This window comes from Leptinotarsa decemlineata, unplaced genomic scaffold (genome assembly GCF_025532065.1).
Source record: "Leptinotarsa decemlineata unplaced genomic scaffold, Ldec_3_MD MMD2_tig00000505_RagTag_RagTag, whole genome shotgun sequence".
Lineage (NCBI taxonomy): Eukaryota > Metazoa > Arthropoda > Insecta > Coleoptera > Chrysomelidae > Leptinotarsa > Leptinotarsa decemlineata.
In genome coordinates, this window is record NW_027412549.1 from 13,821,180 (window position 1) to 13,840,074 (window position 18,895).

Here is an 18,895-nt window from a genome sequence, read left to right on the forward strand (position 1 = left end):
AGAAGAATAATAAAGTCTTGCCTTATCTGTGTGTTAAAATGTGTTTTACTGTTAACCAACTATCGCCCCCCTACGAACGAAAACTCTCAGAAGTAGAAATTTGTGCGAGCAGTGGACTAACAGGGTCTTACCTAATGCATAAACGTATCAAGTCACTAAAAGCGTAATAAAAAAATCAATGGAAAAAATATCGCAGTAATTGACAAAACAAAAGTAATTACGAGTCAAATTTCAAGAACATAATTATGAGCCTAGAAAGAGAAAAATTTTCCTTTGAACTTTTGAAAAAGCCCACTAATTATGTCGGCGCCAAATTGCGGTTTTCCCAACTAGTAGTACACCAATTAGTAGTATGCTATATATTATAACTAGTCAATATTGGTAATCCCTAGATAGGGATTAAACCTATATTCACAACGGTGGAGATTTCATACGCGATATGAATCGTTGCCGATAACCAAGCGGTTATATTCTGACATGAAAAGTAGTGTGGAAACCTCTGGCATAAACTGAAACTAATGAAGACAAATTTCCATATGATTGAACTAGGGCACAAGTTACTATCATCTGGAAATTAGTTAAGTCACTAAGATTTTGGTACAGTATCGAAAAATGACAAATATATAATATATATCAAATCATAATCAAATCATGAACGAATCAATAATATTTATCGCAGATTTTTAAAAATATTAAATTACCTTGAGGTGCAAATAATTTAACATTTCCACATTTGTTCTCTTCATCAGATTCCTCCTCTGCCACCTCATTTTGAGGATCAATATCAATTTCCATTAGGGATTTACCTTTGTACGTGTCTACTCCTCTCTCCATAAGTAGCAAAAGTTTTGATATTTTTGCTGTTTGGTAAACATCTTGAGGTAACCTATATTTCATTAGTTTCTCATAAAAATATGAAATATTTATCTAAAAACAAACTTTTTGTATTCAATTCTAATCATATTCATGTTCATTGATAAGCATAACATGTTATGGACTCGACATACAATTTTTAAGATAATACAATACACAGAATGAACCATGGCCGGTCATAAGGCCGCCCATTAATTGAGTACAAAATTCGTACCGTTAAGAATCCTTTATTGTATTATATTACTAGTACGTGAATTGCTGCATTTCTTTTTCGAATATTTTCCTCTCTCTTTAACACAGACGAGCATTACGCCCGATTTGCCACTGGCCACGTCTCATTCTGTGTACTGGACATACGATTATATTCTTTTAGTTATTGTCATTGTGAATTTCATACTTATAAGCAAATATTTCAAATGCAGAAATCAAACTTACTTATAGAACTCATTATGGGTTTTCTCGGTATGTCCCATGAACTGAGCAAATTGTTCTGTCTCCTCTCTATTGAGGTTTAGGATTTGCATAACAGTAGCAATTTGTTTTCTCAGTTTATTTGATGAAATATATTGGGGAAATTCCAAATTTGCCTCTTTTGCGAATTTACGTATCACAACATCTCCTCTTGTCCATTTGGTAGTTCCAGGGCATCCAAACAAGTACGGATTATTTTGAGGAACCAAGTGAGTTTCTAATCGAATTTTAATAAAAAAATCGATAAAAGACTGTAAATGTACAGGAAACAAAATAGCCACTGGTCTGCTTCCCTTTCCTCCTGTTACAACCCGTTTGTAGTACTTTGTCAGAACTTTTTCAGACTCTGTTAATGCTCTCTCACATTCCTCCTGATTAATTGAATTTATACTCTCAGTATAGGTGGTGAGTTTGGTATACTGGACATCACCAATTCGTTTTCTATTAAACAGGATAGTCAAGGTTAGTGAAGCTTCAATTAAATATTTCAAATCCTTTGTATTATTGGGATTTGTCTCAAGAGCAACTACCGCTTTATGTGCTATATTTGTTACGTATTCTTTGAATTTGGTTACATCACGTGGTAAGGGTAGTAAAACGGGTCTTTCCCACTGTTTCTCCTGTAAATCTTTGAAGGCCAAACTACTAACTTCTGTTGTCCATTGAGAATCAATTAGCTCTTTAAATCGTTTAGTATTTTTTAGTATATCTTCTTTGTTATCATAAATAAACGATGGATCTTCTTTCAAAATCAGGCGTATGAAAAGATCACACACTTGTTTGAGTGAAGTACCTATATGGGCTGATAAACTTGGTGAACGATAAGATTTTGTATTTGCATCATATCCTCCGAGTTTCTTGGCACATTCTATCACCAAATCGAATAATTTGGGTTTCAATAAGTCTTTTAGGCTTAAATTTGAATTATTTGACAGTTTTCGGAATTCTATGAGAAATCTCGCTAATTCCTGCATCTTATTTGAACAGACGGAAGTAATTTGTTCTCGTTTATGTTTTTTCAAGTAATTCTCTCCGAAATTACATATCAGTCTGTCTGTTTTTGCAACCATAGAAATTTCATCTGATTTCATTCTTGAAAAAACCTCTTCTTTTACCCGCAGTTTGTGTATTGTATTATTCTGATCTATACTACAAGCAATCAGAGTTTGGGATGCAGCTAACTGATTCAATGCACTATTGGTGTTACTTGAGCTTTTAAGAATGCATCTTTTCTTATGACGTGAGAGATATTTTTTTGAGAGTAATGCCTTACACCTACAGCATGGGTAATATTCTTTATTTTCAGTATTGAAATCATATTTAGGATGAATATTTCCTTTTAAAAATTCTGTGAAGTGTCCATCATTTCTTATCAGCCCTATAATTTTTTTCTTTCTAAATGTTTTTTAGGATATGATAACATATCCCTAACCTCCTTACAGTCAATGTGATTCCTCTCTAGATGACGTTCAAAATTAGTTACTTCAAACAGACAATATTTACAAGTAGTTTTTTTCTTTTTTCGCTTGCTAAAAAATATATTTCAAAAATATTTGAAAACACAAATTAAAATAAGAACTCACTTCCAAGACTGAGATGTAGACGAAGATTTAACATATGACTGGTTTTTTTCTTTCAATACCTGAAAGAAATATTTCTATCTAAAGGTCGATATTTGAAAAAACCTAAATTAGACGTAATAAAAAACACTTCAATGTTACTAAACCGAAACAAAAGCTTCTTCAGGGATTTCTAATAATAAACCTATGTACACATTGTATTTATAATTGATTTATAGTAAAATTATTCTTTTGGTTTGGTTTTATGGGAACCATATGATATGTCTTTTTTTACCGTTGTTAGTGAATTATTTTTTAAAATCATAATTTTAAATTTTATTTTCGAGGTTGTGAAATTTTACGGATTGAATACTTCACCCACTAAATTGAACAAAGAGTCAAGCAATGCGTACATTCAACAAAATTATGTATCGAAAAATAAAACAAACCTCCAACAAGAGATCCGTACAAACTGATATGGGAGTAGGTAAACTTATAAAGCCGCAGTGTTTTCCGGAGATTTGAAAGAAAAAGACATTCCAGATGATTTTCAAGCAAAAAAACTACCCCAGTGGTGTATCCATTTCTTACAACTTTTTAAATTTTCTCAGAAAAAGTATCGAATTTTTCTTCCGATATAGAGAAATTATAGCAGAAAAACCTCAACTTGAAAATTTTAGAATAACTCATGAACCATATGGCATAAATTTTGATTTTATTTCATTAGACCACCTTGTTTGGATGAAACTAGTTTTGTAACATAGACGAATCTTTATATTACATATAAAATATTCAAGTAAATTATTTTAAACCAAGTTATTGAAATTCAAAAATCAAATACTTTCAAAACTTTTCAAAAACACAAACGTAGGGTAATAATAATAATGTTCTTCATTTGGTGTAGGAAATCCTAATATACAAACATTTTTCCGGCATCTTCATATTAGTATCTAAAAATATATAGTATAATTACTAACAAAATATTCAAAAGTGACGTACGTGCCACCATACAACGTAGTTCGCAAATCTGTTAATATTATTGTAAATTGTATTCCAATATCATAAGGGGTTCTCGAGAAATATCGGCCTCTCACAGAGACTATTGTCTCAATTTGAAAATAAAAAAATTATCAATTAAAAAACAAATATGCCTTTTCGCGATATTGATTTTTCAATAGTGGATATTTTTCCCATTATATAAGTATTATTTTAATAGCATTAATATAAAAATAAAGTTTTAAAAAATTTAAATAACATTTTTAAATATTATTAATGTCGAGTTCAGTTTTGTACCATTTGATATTGACATTCAAAAAATTAAACGATTTTTATATTTCATCATGCAAAATGAATGATTGTGGTGAATATATTTCTCATATTAGCAAACATTTCGTAGGGAAAACTAAGTGATGATAAAACTTACTGAAGAGCCTGATTGAAGCATAAGGGGCAGTTTTATATGGCTAATTATATTCACACTTGGTAGTTTTCCAGTATCTGTAGGAAATTTCTTAAAAAAAATAATTTTCAACATTGACTGATATATGTATGTTACAATTTCAACAATTAAACTTGATTTAATTCATTATGACTAATTATTTACACTCACTGAAGTGCCGCAATTTTTTTCCAAACCAACGTCACCTGTTTTGTCAATTTCATTAGAATCGATACAAAATTGTGGTACCTACAAAATATTCTCCTGTATTGAATTTAAAATAAATAAATAAATACTGGAAGTTATGAATAGTTAATATAATTCAAGAGTTCCACGAAATCAATTCGAATTAATTGATTTTGTCACTGAGCAATTATACTTACCAAAATATCACCAGCTTTTTCTGAACCAACATCACCTATCTTGTCAGTTTTAGGTTTTGAATAAACTTGTGGTTCCTACAAAATACCCCAGCTACAGTTTATTGATTTTGTCATTGAACAATTATACTAACCAAAGGATTATAATCTTTTTCTAAATCAACATCAACTATTTTGTCTATTTTGGAAGAGTCGGTATAAGTTTGTGATTCCTACAGAATATTTAATTTGCATTAAGTATATTAAAAATCACCAACTACGCTATGAACAGAAAAATTATAATAAAAACAATCATTACCTTTGTCATGGTGCATGGAAGTAAAAAATATTCGTTCGAATTAACATCAGCGGTATAAGAACTCAAATCAGAATTCTGATCAGACATATCTGACGGAAAATAAGGTGGATCCTCAAGTGAGTCATCCAAATCAAACGAAACATCCAGTGATGGAGGAGGACTGCTTTCGTATCCATTATCTACACAAGTAATACTTATTACTTTCAACTTTCAGTTACTACATAATATTCAGTTTTGTTATGAACATGTATGTTCTATATACGGTTATCTACTAATTATTTATGTGGTTAAAAATATGCATTCCATGTTGTTCAACCACTGATATTTTTAATTATATAGCGGAAACTACATCCAAAAAATGAGCTTTCATGTGCTATTTACCAAAAACAATAATGTTTCATTAAGAATATTATTTTTAACTTGAAATGAAATTAAATCTTGCCTTTTTTTATTTTTCAAACCCAGAATATCAAAAGCCTCCATCAGTGGAATTATAAAATATTCACAAAATCTCTACATTCTTTTCAGAAATGTTCATCCAAATTAATAACCTTCTTATTAGTCAGTGGGCTATGCTTGAAGACATGCAGTAAACAAATCTGAAGAAATGAACTTCAAACGTTCAAGCCAGTCTTGAATATACCTACACAGTAGGTTGAATGGACTGACGCCTATCAGAAAACAACTACTCCCCTAGCTAATACCACGAAGGGCGTTGGATTATATTCGACAGGCGTCAGTGCGAGAATCTTCACAGAAAATTTCCTGCACATGCAATTGGCAATACAACTGAAAGAGTCGACCTTCAATTCCGATTTCTGGCTCATTAGCCACTCGTCAGTGCAAGATAGTGGCCGTAATCGACCTAAAGTCAATGATATTTCATAATTGAAAATCGGAATTCTTTCAGAATTCTATCGGATATAATCCAACGCCCTTCGTGGTATTATCCAAGGGAGTAGTTGCTTTCTGATAGCTATATCCGAGACTGGCTTGAACGTTTGAAATTCATATCTTCGGATTTGTTTACTGCCTGTCATCAAGCATAGCCCACTGACTAATAAGAAAGATTGTCTTCCTTATTCAGAACAATCTGGCAAATTTCGGATATGTAGTTGGTTAGTACCTCGTCCACTAGATGGAGTGGCATTTTGTTGTTCCCTCCAACTTAGGAAGAGGAATGAAATACTCTGAAAGTATTCCGATTTTCAAATATGGAATATCATTGACTTTAGGTCGAAACCGGTCCGAAACCGGTCTGCAAGTGTGTCCGTTCCAAAATTGAAGGTCGACTCTTTCAGTTGTATTGCTAATTGCATTTGCAGGACATTTTCTGTGAAGATTCCTGCACTGACGCCTGTCGGATATAATCCAACGCCTTTCGTGGTATCAGCCAAGGGAGTAGTTGTTTGCTGATAGACGGCAGTCCATTCAACCTACTATGTAGGTATATCCGAGACTGGCTTGAACGTTTAAAGTTCATTTCTTCAGATTTCAAATCATTAAAATTTTTTTGCATATTTTATTTGATAAAAGTACATATAGTGGGGTCATAAAAAGCACCACCACCCTTAAGTTATTTTTCATGAGCAATAGTATGACGTTACGCATACATTCATTGGAATAAACTGAAGTAAGTTTTCAACAAATTGTTTAGTGAAATTATGATGTTTATCGTCTGTTTGAAAATAAAAAAAATATATCAAACTGCTTATAACTCGGTTATGACTAATTTGACTTTCTAAAATAAAGCAGGGTTATATAGTGTCACAATGTTGTTTTCATCAAAAAGTTCTGAAAATAATGATGCTTTTTTAATGTAAGTTTCATTTAATCTCCATATCTACTCTCATTCAAAAGCTTAGAGGCGGGAGAACTATTTATTTCCGCACAATGTTGAGTAAATATATTGGTTGATTTCATAAGAAAGAGTGTAGAAAATATACTCAGTTCCATGAAAAATATTTTGAAATTCCAATTACAAAATATCCATCCTGCATATTTCATTTTCTTCTGATGTGGGTGAATCCCCTATTAAGTGATAATTTACTTTTCGCTGACAAATGCGGTAGTTAACCGCTTACTAATACGATTGCAGTAATTTTTTAAGGCAGATAAAATTATAAAACGTACCTTGCTCTAAGTCACTTCTATCATTACTACTAGGTCCCGCTTCCTGTGCTAGTTGGAGAATCAAGTTAGTTCTTGTATTACGTCTTGAAATGAAAAATAAACATCATTACAAGGCTAATAAGTAAAATGCTTTGCTTACCTCATTTTCACATAACGCAATAATGTAACTTTCCAGTTTAACTGATTTACCTCTTTACACAAATCTCAGCACAATAACCACCAAAATATTATGTACATACGATCTCACCTCCTACCACTTTCACTAAAATATATCTAACGACAAATTAGGCAACATTGCAGGAGGCGTAGAGGACTTATTCTTGGGTGAAATATATATACACAGGAGGTCAATTAGACGATGAATATATGGAGGCGAATTATAGAGGAGAATGCATTGAAAAATATATATTTTTTAAACAACAATTTTTTACCCCTCTCCGGGTTTTTATACAAAAATTTGTTCAAATTTGTGTTTGACACGAATTACACTTCATAGAAATAACAAATCATAATGGAGGCGTGGGTGCCTGTTTGGTGTATGGAGGCAACTAAGATAGCCATGCATGTATATATATATATATATATATATATATATATATATATATATATATATATATATATATATATATATATATATATATATATATATATATATATATATATATATATATATAAACAGAAGTTATTATCGGACATAGAACTCAAGAAAGTGGCAAACCATAGACACGTGTTTCGGGCTTTTGGCCCATCATCAGTATGGTGCAGCCAAGTGTAAGGACGGTCAATACTTGGTTACCAAAAGATAAAAATACAAATGCACGGAGCCACCAGCAGGAGCCAACCGCACATTTGTGGTTTCAGTTGATAGATCTTGTGTTTACAAGAAAACTATCAAAATCACCACGGAGGCAGCTATAGCTACCTGCGTGACATCCGGGTCCAGGAAATTATACGAATATGAAAGTTATTGAGTGTCTTGATATAGAAACAGAAGTTAATATCGGACATAGCACTCAAGAAAGTGGCAAACCATAGACACGTGTTTCGGGCTTTTGGCCCATCATCAGTATGGTGCAGCCAAGTGTAAGGATGGACAACACTTGGTTACCAAAAGATAGAAATATGGCTGCACCATACTGATGCACCATACTGATGACGTATGCCGTCGTTTTGATTGATTTTCCCTTCATTATGAAAAGAGTCATACCCATCTAATTCAGAGAAGGATTTATCTTGAATTTTCCAAGTCTCAGTAAAAACTACAATGCCAAAGGAGTAAACACATCTCATCAAAGTTTTTTGATATAATCCGTATATTTACATGAAAGATTGAGAATTTATTTTTAAATATCTCTCCTTTGACTTTTATGAAGGAAGAAGGGTTTTTGATGATTTCTGTAAGTGTTTCAGGGCTTTTAAAATCTCTGACAAATTGATCCATCTCAACCTGGTTATGCAATATTTTATTGGAATGATTTTGTGACAGTGGTTAATAGAGAAATGCACTGATTCAAATAATATTGTAAAACAACAGTATAAACTATGTGATAATAATGAGAATCAAATGAAATTGAACAATGTTTTAATAATTGAATCAAAATAATTTCAATAATGTTGAAAGTAAACAATATTATAATAATAGAAACGATATGATGATGAAATTGATACAATTTGATAATAATGAAATCTGAAAATTTTAATTTTTTTTATTCAATCTAGTAGAGGTTTTTTTAAATGTGCCTTTCTCCGGGTTTCTTTTCTCACTTTGAACTTCAGTCTTGCTCGGGATGTCAGACTCTTCTTCGGTGTATTCTTTTTCTGCTTCTAGTTCTTCAACAGTGTAGAGCTTGTTATTGATTTCTTAACGGAAATTTTTAATTCTTGCTTTTTGGTTTTTCGTTTGGGCAATTTTTAAATGTTTCCTCAATGTTCTGAATATTTGTTGATCTTCAGGGCAAAGATCGTTCACTACAGATATTTTTTTTTCCTTTAAGTTTGAGGATATTTAGTTGAGTAGGTTGCAAACTCTACAAGAATACCCTGTTTATTTTTATCTGGTTATACAGTGTGACCCATTTTTAATGGAAACACCCCCCTAAAATTTGAAGTTGTAAATCGATTTCAATATTTTTTTTAAATGTCAAGTACAAAAAGGTCTACCTTGGGACAAAATTTGAAATGTTTATTAAAGTTTCAGGGCATACTACGATATTTTTTCTTAGTCGAAAATCGGGATTTTTCATTAGAGATTTTTTATTGAAAAAATCACTACGCCACTGGATTTAGAGTGCCTCTAAATAGGTGTGACCGAAATTTCATGAAAAAATATTCATTATTAACAAAGTTATGACAACTCAAAAATTCGAAAACTCAAACAGCTAACAGTCACAATATATCATTTTTTTATGATTTCAACAATAAAGTGCCGCCAGATGAGAAAAATAACAAATAGCGTGAATATTTTTAATGAAAATAACGGAATTACATTCACACAATTCAACTTACAATGAAGCACAAAATTTTAATAAACGTAACTAATAACTAATTATTGAAATGTTTCGATTCAGTGCAACAATTAATTCTAACTCATATTCTAGTAGCCTCTACTAATCCACCACGTATTTCGATACATATGTCGTAGCGCTTACGGATGTTTCTGATTACGTTCCTTAGTTCTTGAGGGCTAATATCTGCACATACCTGTCGAATTCTTGCACAAAGTTCATTTCTATCTCTTGAGCGGTTTTTGTGAACCTTTTGTGTGAGAAGTCCCCAGAGAAAAAAGTCCAAAACTGTGAGGTCTGGAGATCTGGGTGGCCACTCTATAAACGGACTACCACGGCCTATCCATCGGTTTGGAAAATGTTCGTTAAGCCATTGCCTCACAGCTCTTGCATAATGAACTGAACACCCATCTAAGTGGACAATTGAATTTGATCGTTCATTTGGCAGCTCGTGAATAGCATCCCAAAACTCTGTGTTTAAAAATTCTAGAAACCTCCGCGCATTAATGTTTTCCTCAAAAAAGAAAGGACCAATAATTCGTTCGTTCAATATCCCACACCAGACGTTGATTTTTTGGAAATACTGGCTTTTACACAGCGGATAATCCCAGTTAGGATTATCCGCTGCCCAATAGCGACAATTCTGTGATGACACTACTCCATTTGTAGTGAAAGTGGCTTCGTCGGTATATAAAATATTTTTTGGGAAATTTCTATTTTTTAAATATTTCCCTTGGGCCCATAAACAATATTCCAGGCGTCTTGCTTCGTCGCTTTCTTGAATTGTGTGTAAAAATTTTGGCTTGAAAGGTTTAATATTCTTTGCCTTGAGACATCTCCGAATAGTTTCTCGTAAAATATTCAAATCTAAAGTGGCATTCCTTATACTGGCATTAGGATTATTTTCGAAATAATCTAAAATGATTTGATCATTCCTGTCATTCCTGTTTCGTCTTTGTACAGGATTACTTTTTAACATAATTTTTGATACTGCACCAGTTTCATTGAATATTTTATTTATTTTATTTACCGTACCGCAGCTAATACAAGGACGATCTGGATGTCTCTCATTAAATACTCTACAAACCTCTCTAGCACTTCTAACATCATCTCCCGAAAGACGTACAATTTCAATTTTCTCTCTTACGCTCAATCTTGCAGCCATGACACAAAATAATTCGAAGAACTGTAAGGTGAATATTGTTGACAAGAGTACACTTGAATCTTTCACAAGTGTCAAACTGTAATATCATTTCCATGGCAACTAAGATTTAAATTGAAATGTTAGGTCTTAGTTTTAGTTAATTTGCGTGAAAACGTGAATGTAATTCCGTTATTTTCATTAAAAATATCTACGCTATTTGTTTTTTTTTCATCTGGCGGCACTTTATTGTCGAAATCATAAAAAAATATTCTCATGGCTATATCTGTTTATATAGGGTGTTTTTTGTAACTGTTAGCTGTGTGAGTTATCGAATTTTTGAGTTGTCATAACTTTGTTAATAATGAATATTTTTTCATGAAATTTTGGTCAGACCTATTTAGAGGCACTCTAAATCCAGTGGCGTAGTGATTTTTTTCAATAAAAAAATCGCTAATAAAAAATCCCGATTTTCGACTAAGAAAAAATTACGTAGTATGCCCTGAAACTTCAATAAACATTTTAAATTTTGTCCCAAGGATGACGTTTAAGTACTTGACATTTAAAAAAAATTATTACAATCGGTTTATAATTTCAAATTTTAGGGAGGTGTTTCCATTAAAAATGGGTCACACTGTAGATTTGGAGAAGATTGAATGAGTTGTGAACTCATTTCAACCATATGAGTTGAAGAAACCAGATGGCATTAATCAATTAATGATACAAAAAGAATCGAAACTTCTATTTCAAAAAGTGTGCTTGATCATCAGAGAAAGTTTGACTCTGGTATAAATATCCCAAAAATAGGGGTATACATGTCAGGTATACCAACAGAAACAGCTTTATGTCGGGAAAAGCAGAATATGCTCCCAAAGACAAAAAAGTACTTTTGGAAGTTTTCTTGGATATTGATGACCCATTTCATAATAGTTCCCAAGAATCAATCATTCTGGCTTCGAGGAGATGATGTATTAACGTCACCGGTAGCAGGTGGATAGGATATATGCTTGGAGGAAGATTGGTCTACATGACAATTATAGGACAAACATCATGACACAAGTCAGTTCAAGGAAACGGCAAAAAACCGGCATCAAAACACTTTCCTGCTAAAGGTCATGATTTTCATTCTGCAGTTCTAAAAATACGTCTTCAAGTCATTTCAGTGACTGTGATTAGATCGAATATAGAGCCTTGAAATGCCAATGGGATACCAACATATTTCAATTGTAATTGGATATCGATCCAACTAGGTACATTTTTTTCTGAAACCTGATATTCAGACAACATTCAACTTTACTCTTACAGGTGATTAGTTAATTACTGTTATATCAATGGTAAAGTCATGAGGCTTGATGGTATGATATTATAATACAGTTCAACCATGTAAAATCGCCGCCATCCTTTTGAGTGTTGATTGTAGTCATATATTCTGAGAAACTATCTTTTCCTTTTTTTACAACTCATTAATTTGACGCTCAAAGATGCAACAAGATTGAAAAAGACTAATTCAATACGTCGAGCGAAAATTATTAACAATGAGAATATGAATGTCTTAGAAATATCAGATCTTTGACCATGATGCCAAGGTTATTCGTAAGTGTATTCTGAAGAAAGATTCAATCAAGTCCATTTCAGTTCGACAATTAATCATTATCTATTTGAGAATGCCTCCAGCTGTTTGAATATGTTTAAATATCAATTATTGCTAGTTGTGAGAATGTTACAAATGACGGAAGGTGTGTTATAAATAGGAAAAATATTTCAAAGTAACCTGCGGAAGATTTACAATTTTTAAATATTCCTCAATGATGAAGTAATTGACTTAGTTTTGTGAAACTATAATCCCATGAACCATCGTTGATTCAGACTACAGAAAAAATCTTCAGTTTTCAGTTTTCATTCTCTGGGAATTGAGGAATGTCAAATATTAATAAGTGCTCAAAATGATTTCTCGTAGTCATTTGTAATTCAATTTTTTTTCCGTAAACATTTGTTAATCGCACGAAAGAGTATCATATATTCATATATTTCTCATTGGAAAAATTTACTAGGAAAGGAAATAACTGTAAGTAGTTATATACGTTCTAATCCATTGAATAATTTGAGTTATGCAGATTGTCTGAACACATCAGTTCCACACAATAGAAACCAATTATGTAGCAAGTTTGATTTAATTGTTGAAAATCACTCAATCATAAGAACATTCAAAGAAGTAATTCCCCACAGTCATCTAATGGGATATTTCAAAGCCAAAGTTCCGTCATCAATTTTTTTTAACCAATTTATTCCATTATGCAATCTCAGATTAGTATATAATTCCGGAATTCAGTAGGTAATGATTTCAGTCAGTAGACAAAATGTTGATTCCGGTAATACTTTTTATTTTTGCTAGTTATTTTGTCAATGTACAGTGCCTAAGTAATTTCGTGGATTTAAAAGAAGGTGTAGGAATCGTGTATTTCATTCCGATATTGCAGCCCATTCAATCAGACATTGTTGAAAATGATAATGAAATATACTCCATTAACCCGAAACTTCTACAATCATCAAAGTTGATTTTAGCACTTGTTCCTTCAATTGAAAACGATGAGGTATTCATAGATGAAGCAATTTCATTTTCTGCAATAATTTAAGCATAATTTATTTCCATAAAATCTGAAAGACTACTCCTGATTAATGAGAAAAAACTTCAGAAACATCTCATTCGGTTCATTTTTTCAAGCAGCTGAACACATACTTTTCATCATTTCTTGTTAATAATTTTTAATTTCATCTCGTGTTGATAGTTCATTTTTTTGTATTTTTTGGTTGTTGCTTGTATTTTATTTCATTGTAATTTCAGTTTTTTTGCTTGATATATTCATTTTTTTCAGCTAATCCTTTTCAATTATTTTTTTAAATTTTTTTACAGACTCTTCCAGGGATTTCAAATCAATTTATATCATATTAGACAATGAAAATCCGAACTAATGAAATGCAAACTTTTTTCAATCCATTTTGTGATTATTAGGTACCTATAAATTCATTTTTGCATAATGGGAAATTATGATTTACTGAAGTTATGAAAACTACTGTAATATGGAAAATGAATTGTGTAATTTCTGTTGTTCTCGAATTCATCTTTCGCATCAAATAGTTCATGATATTTTATAAACAGAGAAACATCTTCAGAATTGTAAATCACCAGAAATATTAAAATGATGCATTACCGCATTTTTTTTTCAATAAATATCCTTTTAAGACGATCGACAGGAAGTTAGTTGAGGAGTCCCATTAGTAGATAATACAGGTACGATATGGGTATAGCTCTGGAACTAGATGGAACTTGTATGAGTGAGTATGGCATGTTAGCTGTTCAGATGTCACCTTGCTTTCTGTACAGATCAAATCAAAAGATACGATCCCTGCATTTCTGATCTGATTCAAGTCTCCAGGTTGCTCATAAGTAGACAGTTGATTGGCGGAAAACTATTCTGACATTTTTTGAATGATTTAATTAAAAAATTGTATTAGATCATTGAAGTGAAGAGCAACAGTAACCCAATTGAATTGCACGATATACAATTCGACTATTTTCATTCAATCCTTCAACTTCGCGTTGACTAGCAAAACCTAGTTAACCCAGTTGAAATCTGCAATAGATCTTCATCAATTTCGAAACAAACTTTCAGATTATCTGTCTTGTCCCATTTCTATTCTTGTTTCGGAATTGTTTAATATACATTGTTAAAGGTATACAAGGGACCATTATATAATAATATCACGAAAAACTGCCATATCATAGTTATACAGTAATAACTATGAACTAGATGACCCCTCGCAAATATTGTTTTGCAAAATTTTTATAGGATAAATCTCATGGTAAATAATAAAAAACAAAAAACATTTCGTTGAAAAATGTCTCCATAGGGAAACCCCAATTACCCAGCGGTGTGAAGTATACTTCCCGACCTTTTCTCATACCTATCAAATGTACAAAAAACATTCATAACAACGCAACCACAAACACCGTGACACGGGATTTTCATAAATTGAATAATTTTTCATTTTCTAAAATTACCAGCAACTGAGGAGGGTCGTGCTTTGAATTTGAGGTTGCAACTCTAAGAATGAAACAAAAAGTTCTAGGTTTCACTTACATGTTCAGGTTTGTCAAACTATAATATACCTACTATCTATTATAATATCAAATATTTCATATACAGGAAATCAAGTGTAAATATTCAGATACTCGTAGGACAACAAGAAGATTGTTCCGAATTCTTGGGGTTCTTGTTGAATACTCTTTGTGAGCAAAACAATAGCAAAATCAATACTCCTCACCGCTCTGAACTGAATGATTCCGTACTGTCCATCTCGTCTTGTATTTGTGAATCTATTGCTGGAAAAATCCTCACTTGTTTACTTTGTGGTGAATGTTCAAGGAGTACCGAAAACTTATGTGAATTTCTGGAACTTCATCTAGCTTTTCCTAATATGACTAATAACCAGTCCGTGCAAAACTTATTGTTGAATCATCTGAAAATGGAATTTTTAACAGGTGATGATCGACTGTATTGTCAAACATGCGCCAAACTAACTGACTGTTATAAGGAAACAAGTATAGCTGAGGCACCAGTCAATCTAATAATAACACTGATGATTCTCAAACAAGACTCAACCTCTAACGGAAGCAAAAAACTCTTTGGAAGGTTCGAAATAGATGAACATTTCAACCTAGCAGACCACTATTATAATATTCATGCAGTCATTGTTCACGCCTTGGTCAAAGACGAAACGGACTGGTTTAAGTTTGACGATAGTCGTGTCACAAAGTGTTCTGACAATGCATTGAATTTATTGGAGCCTCTGGAGACACCCTATATTTTGTTTCATAAGAGAGAGTTCATTGTTAGATCAAGATCTTCAGATGATGTGGTGCTGCAGGTTTTTCCGGGTTTTCCTGCAGCTGAAAAAGCAAATGCGCCACTGGAATCAATGAAGTCGCCCCCGAGCGCCAATAAATTTTTATTGTTGTTTTTATTTTTTTTCTATTTTATATTGTACCTGAAGTTAATTCACGAAAAGGTAATATATCTCCAGCTTTTAGTATTTAGTATTTAGTAAGAGTAGGTTATTAATTATCAGCAACCAATACTGTTGATCTATTATCAGTGATACAACCAATCCAAAATTTATGAAAAACAGTATTTTCTTTCAGCAGAAAGCATTTATTCAACAACAATGTTCGATCTCTTTTTTATTGATCTTTCAGATACAAATAAGATAAGTCACATATACACACATACATTATTACCCAAGAATGAATATTATATTGTTTCGCCGTTTATTTGTGTTTCTCTGGATAAGACAGGTATATATTCGTCAGTAGACGAAGTACTGATTTAACTTTTTGATATGGGGAGGTAGAATATTGTATAAGTTGACATCGATCGAGTTTCTACTTGACTTTTTCAGTCTGAATCTACTGGCCCTCAACAAGTCACATCCGTTAGTCTCATGATCGTGAAAATCACAATTTCTGTTTAATGTTGATTGATTTTTATGAATATCTATCAAAAGTTGATATAGATGAATATAAGGTACTGTCATTATTTTCATCGAAAGGAAATGAGGTCTACAGGAGTCTAAGAAACCAGTCCCAGATAATATCCTCATGGCCTTTTTTGTAACATAACATAACGAATTAAAGATTTAACTGTCTCAAACAAATTTATTTTTAACAATACTTCACTATCACAACTAATTTATATACACCACTTAGCAACTAACGCTTAATTTATCTTCACTGTTTGTTAACCGCTCGATTCGCTTTCTGGATACAGACTCCCCCTATAGACGGGAAGCAGGGTTTATGTACCGGTAACGATCGTTCTAGATTCATCTAGAGGTCTCTGTACTCACCTATTCTTTTCGCGGCGGTTCGCGATGATGTCATGCGTTTGCTGGCTGAGATATCGGTCAGGGCCGGCTTCAGATTCGTTACATTGTCCACTTCTTGAAGACGTTTCGCCCCAAAATGTCATCCTTGGCGTGTGTCGATACCTGGACTCCCCATATTTGCACTGTGGAGTTCGATGCTGTCTTCATGCTTCATGCTGGGTTGTGGAAGATGGTTACCGCACACCAAAATCTTGATGCCGCTGGATCTGGAAATCGTTTCCAACATGCTTCTCACAATACTCTAGTCCAGCCTGTCGAGCCCAGAGGCTGATTTCGAGATTGCCAAGTCCACGAGACTCTGGTCGAGCATAGTGTCTTTCAGTCTAGTAAGACTCCTCCAGACGTCTACATAAGATGGTTTGTCTCGAGAATGGTTTTTGGTCACCAAGTAGAGAATGTTTCACTGACCCTTTTTCAACTGTAGCACTCCTCCGACTTCAGGATTCTGTTCTCGTAATGTTTGGAGCTGACCGAATTTCTTGTTGAATACCACAGCGATACCCTTGGACATTTGGAGATCCTCTGCCACGCAGTGAGCTAGTGCGTAATCAACTGGAACCTTGAAAAGGTCTCGTGGCTCTTCTCCAGTGACCCCATGTACGACCTTCTGTCCGTTCATGAATTGCTGGAACGTCATTTCATCCTCTGGTGGTCTGAGGGCGTGAATTTGGTCGTGATTTCCAGCAAAAGGAGCCAATCTATTAAAATGGACGACCCTAGGCTTTCCTCGAGGTGGCTTATGGATTCGGTATGATTTTGAACGGACCTTTCCACGAGTTTCGCAACTTTGGTGATGAACCACGGCGTCGCTGTCAGCAGTTTCGAATCCTCCAGCATTCGACTTGATGTCATAGGCCTTCTTCATCCTATCGCTATCACTTCGGATGTTCAGACGGACTCGTTCATGTACGTCGTCCATTATCTGCCGAATCTTGCTGACATAGTCTTCCCCAGCAGTGTCTTGTTCTGGCGGCGTCTAAAATTTCAGATCGCAAGGAAGCCATTATAATACTGGCAGGGGTTTGGCCGGTTGACTCGTGCACTGCTGAATGATAAGCCAGCAGGAACAGGTGGAGGTATTGGTCCCAGTCTCTTTGATGGCCAGAGACTACCTTGGACAAGTAGTCTTATTAATTCGTTCCACCATTCCATCGGACTGTGGATGTGAGGCTGTGGTTCTGGTCTTTCAAATGTCCAACAGTTTACATACTTCTTAGAACAGGTTGGACTCAAAATTTCTGCCTTGATCCGAATGCAGCTCCAATGGGACACCGAATCGACATATCCATTCTTTCACCAGGACGTCAGCGACGGTAAAGGCTTCCTGGTTGGGCAGGGCATAGTCTTCTGCCCACTTGCTGAAGACGTCCATGGCTACTAGGATGTATTTGTTCCCATGGTCGGACTCTAGGAACGGGACGGCGATAAGGATGGCAATTCTCTCAAAAGGACTACCCACGTTATACTGGTGCATTGGAGCTTTCGGTCGTATCCTAGATCCGTTACTGGCAGCGCATACAGCACACTTTCTGCACCAGTCCTTGACGTCGGCTTGACAATTAACCCAGTAAAACCGTTGTCTTACTTTCTGGAGGGTTTCTGTTACTCCCAGATGTCCTCCAGTGACTCCAACATGGATTTCTTTCAGCACCTCCCGTCGTCTGCTCCTGGCCACCACTGTCTGGCGCCTTTCTTCTCCACCGTCTTCAGACTCCAAGTCCGCTTCAGAACCCCGTTTTCCAAGGTAAGGGAGTTCCATTGTGCCCAGTGGGACTCAACCGCTGGCGAATAACCTGCTACGTCCTGCCACGATGGTCTTCGATTACTTTTCTTCCATCCGATGACTAAACCAAGATCTGGGTCTTTCTCTTGGTCTTCCTTGATCTTATTATCCTCCCAGTTATCGTCTACAGCTCTAGTTCTACAAACAGCTGCTACTTTCTCTTCTGCTCGTCGGCAATGTGAGCAGTCATCATGGCATGGTATCCGTGACAGGGCATCTGCGTTTTCATGGCTAGTCCCAGCTCGATGTTCTATTTCGAAGTCAAATTCTTGTAGTCTCTCAATCCAGCGCGCTTCTTGTAGAAATGTTCTACACCTTTGACAACGGCCAACAGCTCTCGCCTGGTGACACAGTAATTACGCTCTGGTTTAC

General features: G+C 34.2%; 2 protein-coding genes across 3 annotated transcripts; both read right to left on the reverse strand.

The window, feature by feature from the left end:
- Positions 1-557: 557 nt before the first annotated feature.
- LOC141481798 (uncharacterized) lies at positions 558-2,435 on the reverse strand. 2 transcript variants are annotated; one of them, XM_074174006.1, is made up of 2 exons: positions 1,309-2,435; positions 558-886 (listed from the first exon to the last, which is right to left on the reverse strand). In XM_074174006.1, exons 1-2 carry the CDS (start codon positions 2,433-2,435, stop codon positions 661-663), a joined length of 1,353 nt encoding a protein of 450 aa, XP_074030107.1. In that variant the 3' UTR covers positions 558-660. The 2 variants fall into 2 exon arrangements, with proteins under 2 accessions (XP_074030107.1, XP_074030108.1); XM_074174007.1 differs by having other exon boundaries at positions 771-927.
- Positions 2,436-2,722: 287 nt separating this feature from the next.
- Positions 2,723-5,581, reverse strand: LOC111507448 (uncharacterized). The gene is made up of 5 exons (XM_074174008.1): positions 5,020-5,581; positions 4,856-4,933; positions 4,725-4,799; positions 2,928-2,986; positions 2,723-2,873 (listed from the first exon to the last, which is right to left on the reverse strand). The coding sequence occupies exons 1-5, from the start codon at positions 5,104-5,106 to the stop codon at positions 2,723-2,725; spliced, it is 450 nt and encodes a 149-aa protein (XP_074030109.1). The 5' UTR covers positions 5,107-5,581.
- Positions 5,582-18,895: the final 13,314 nt, after the last annotated feature.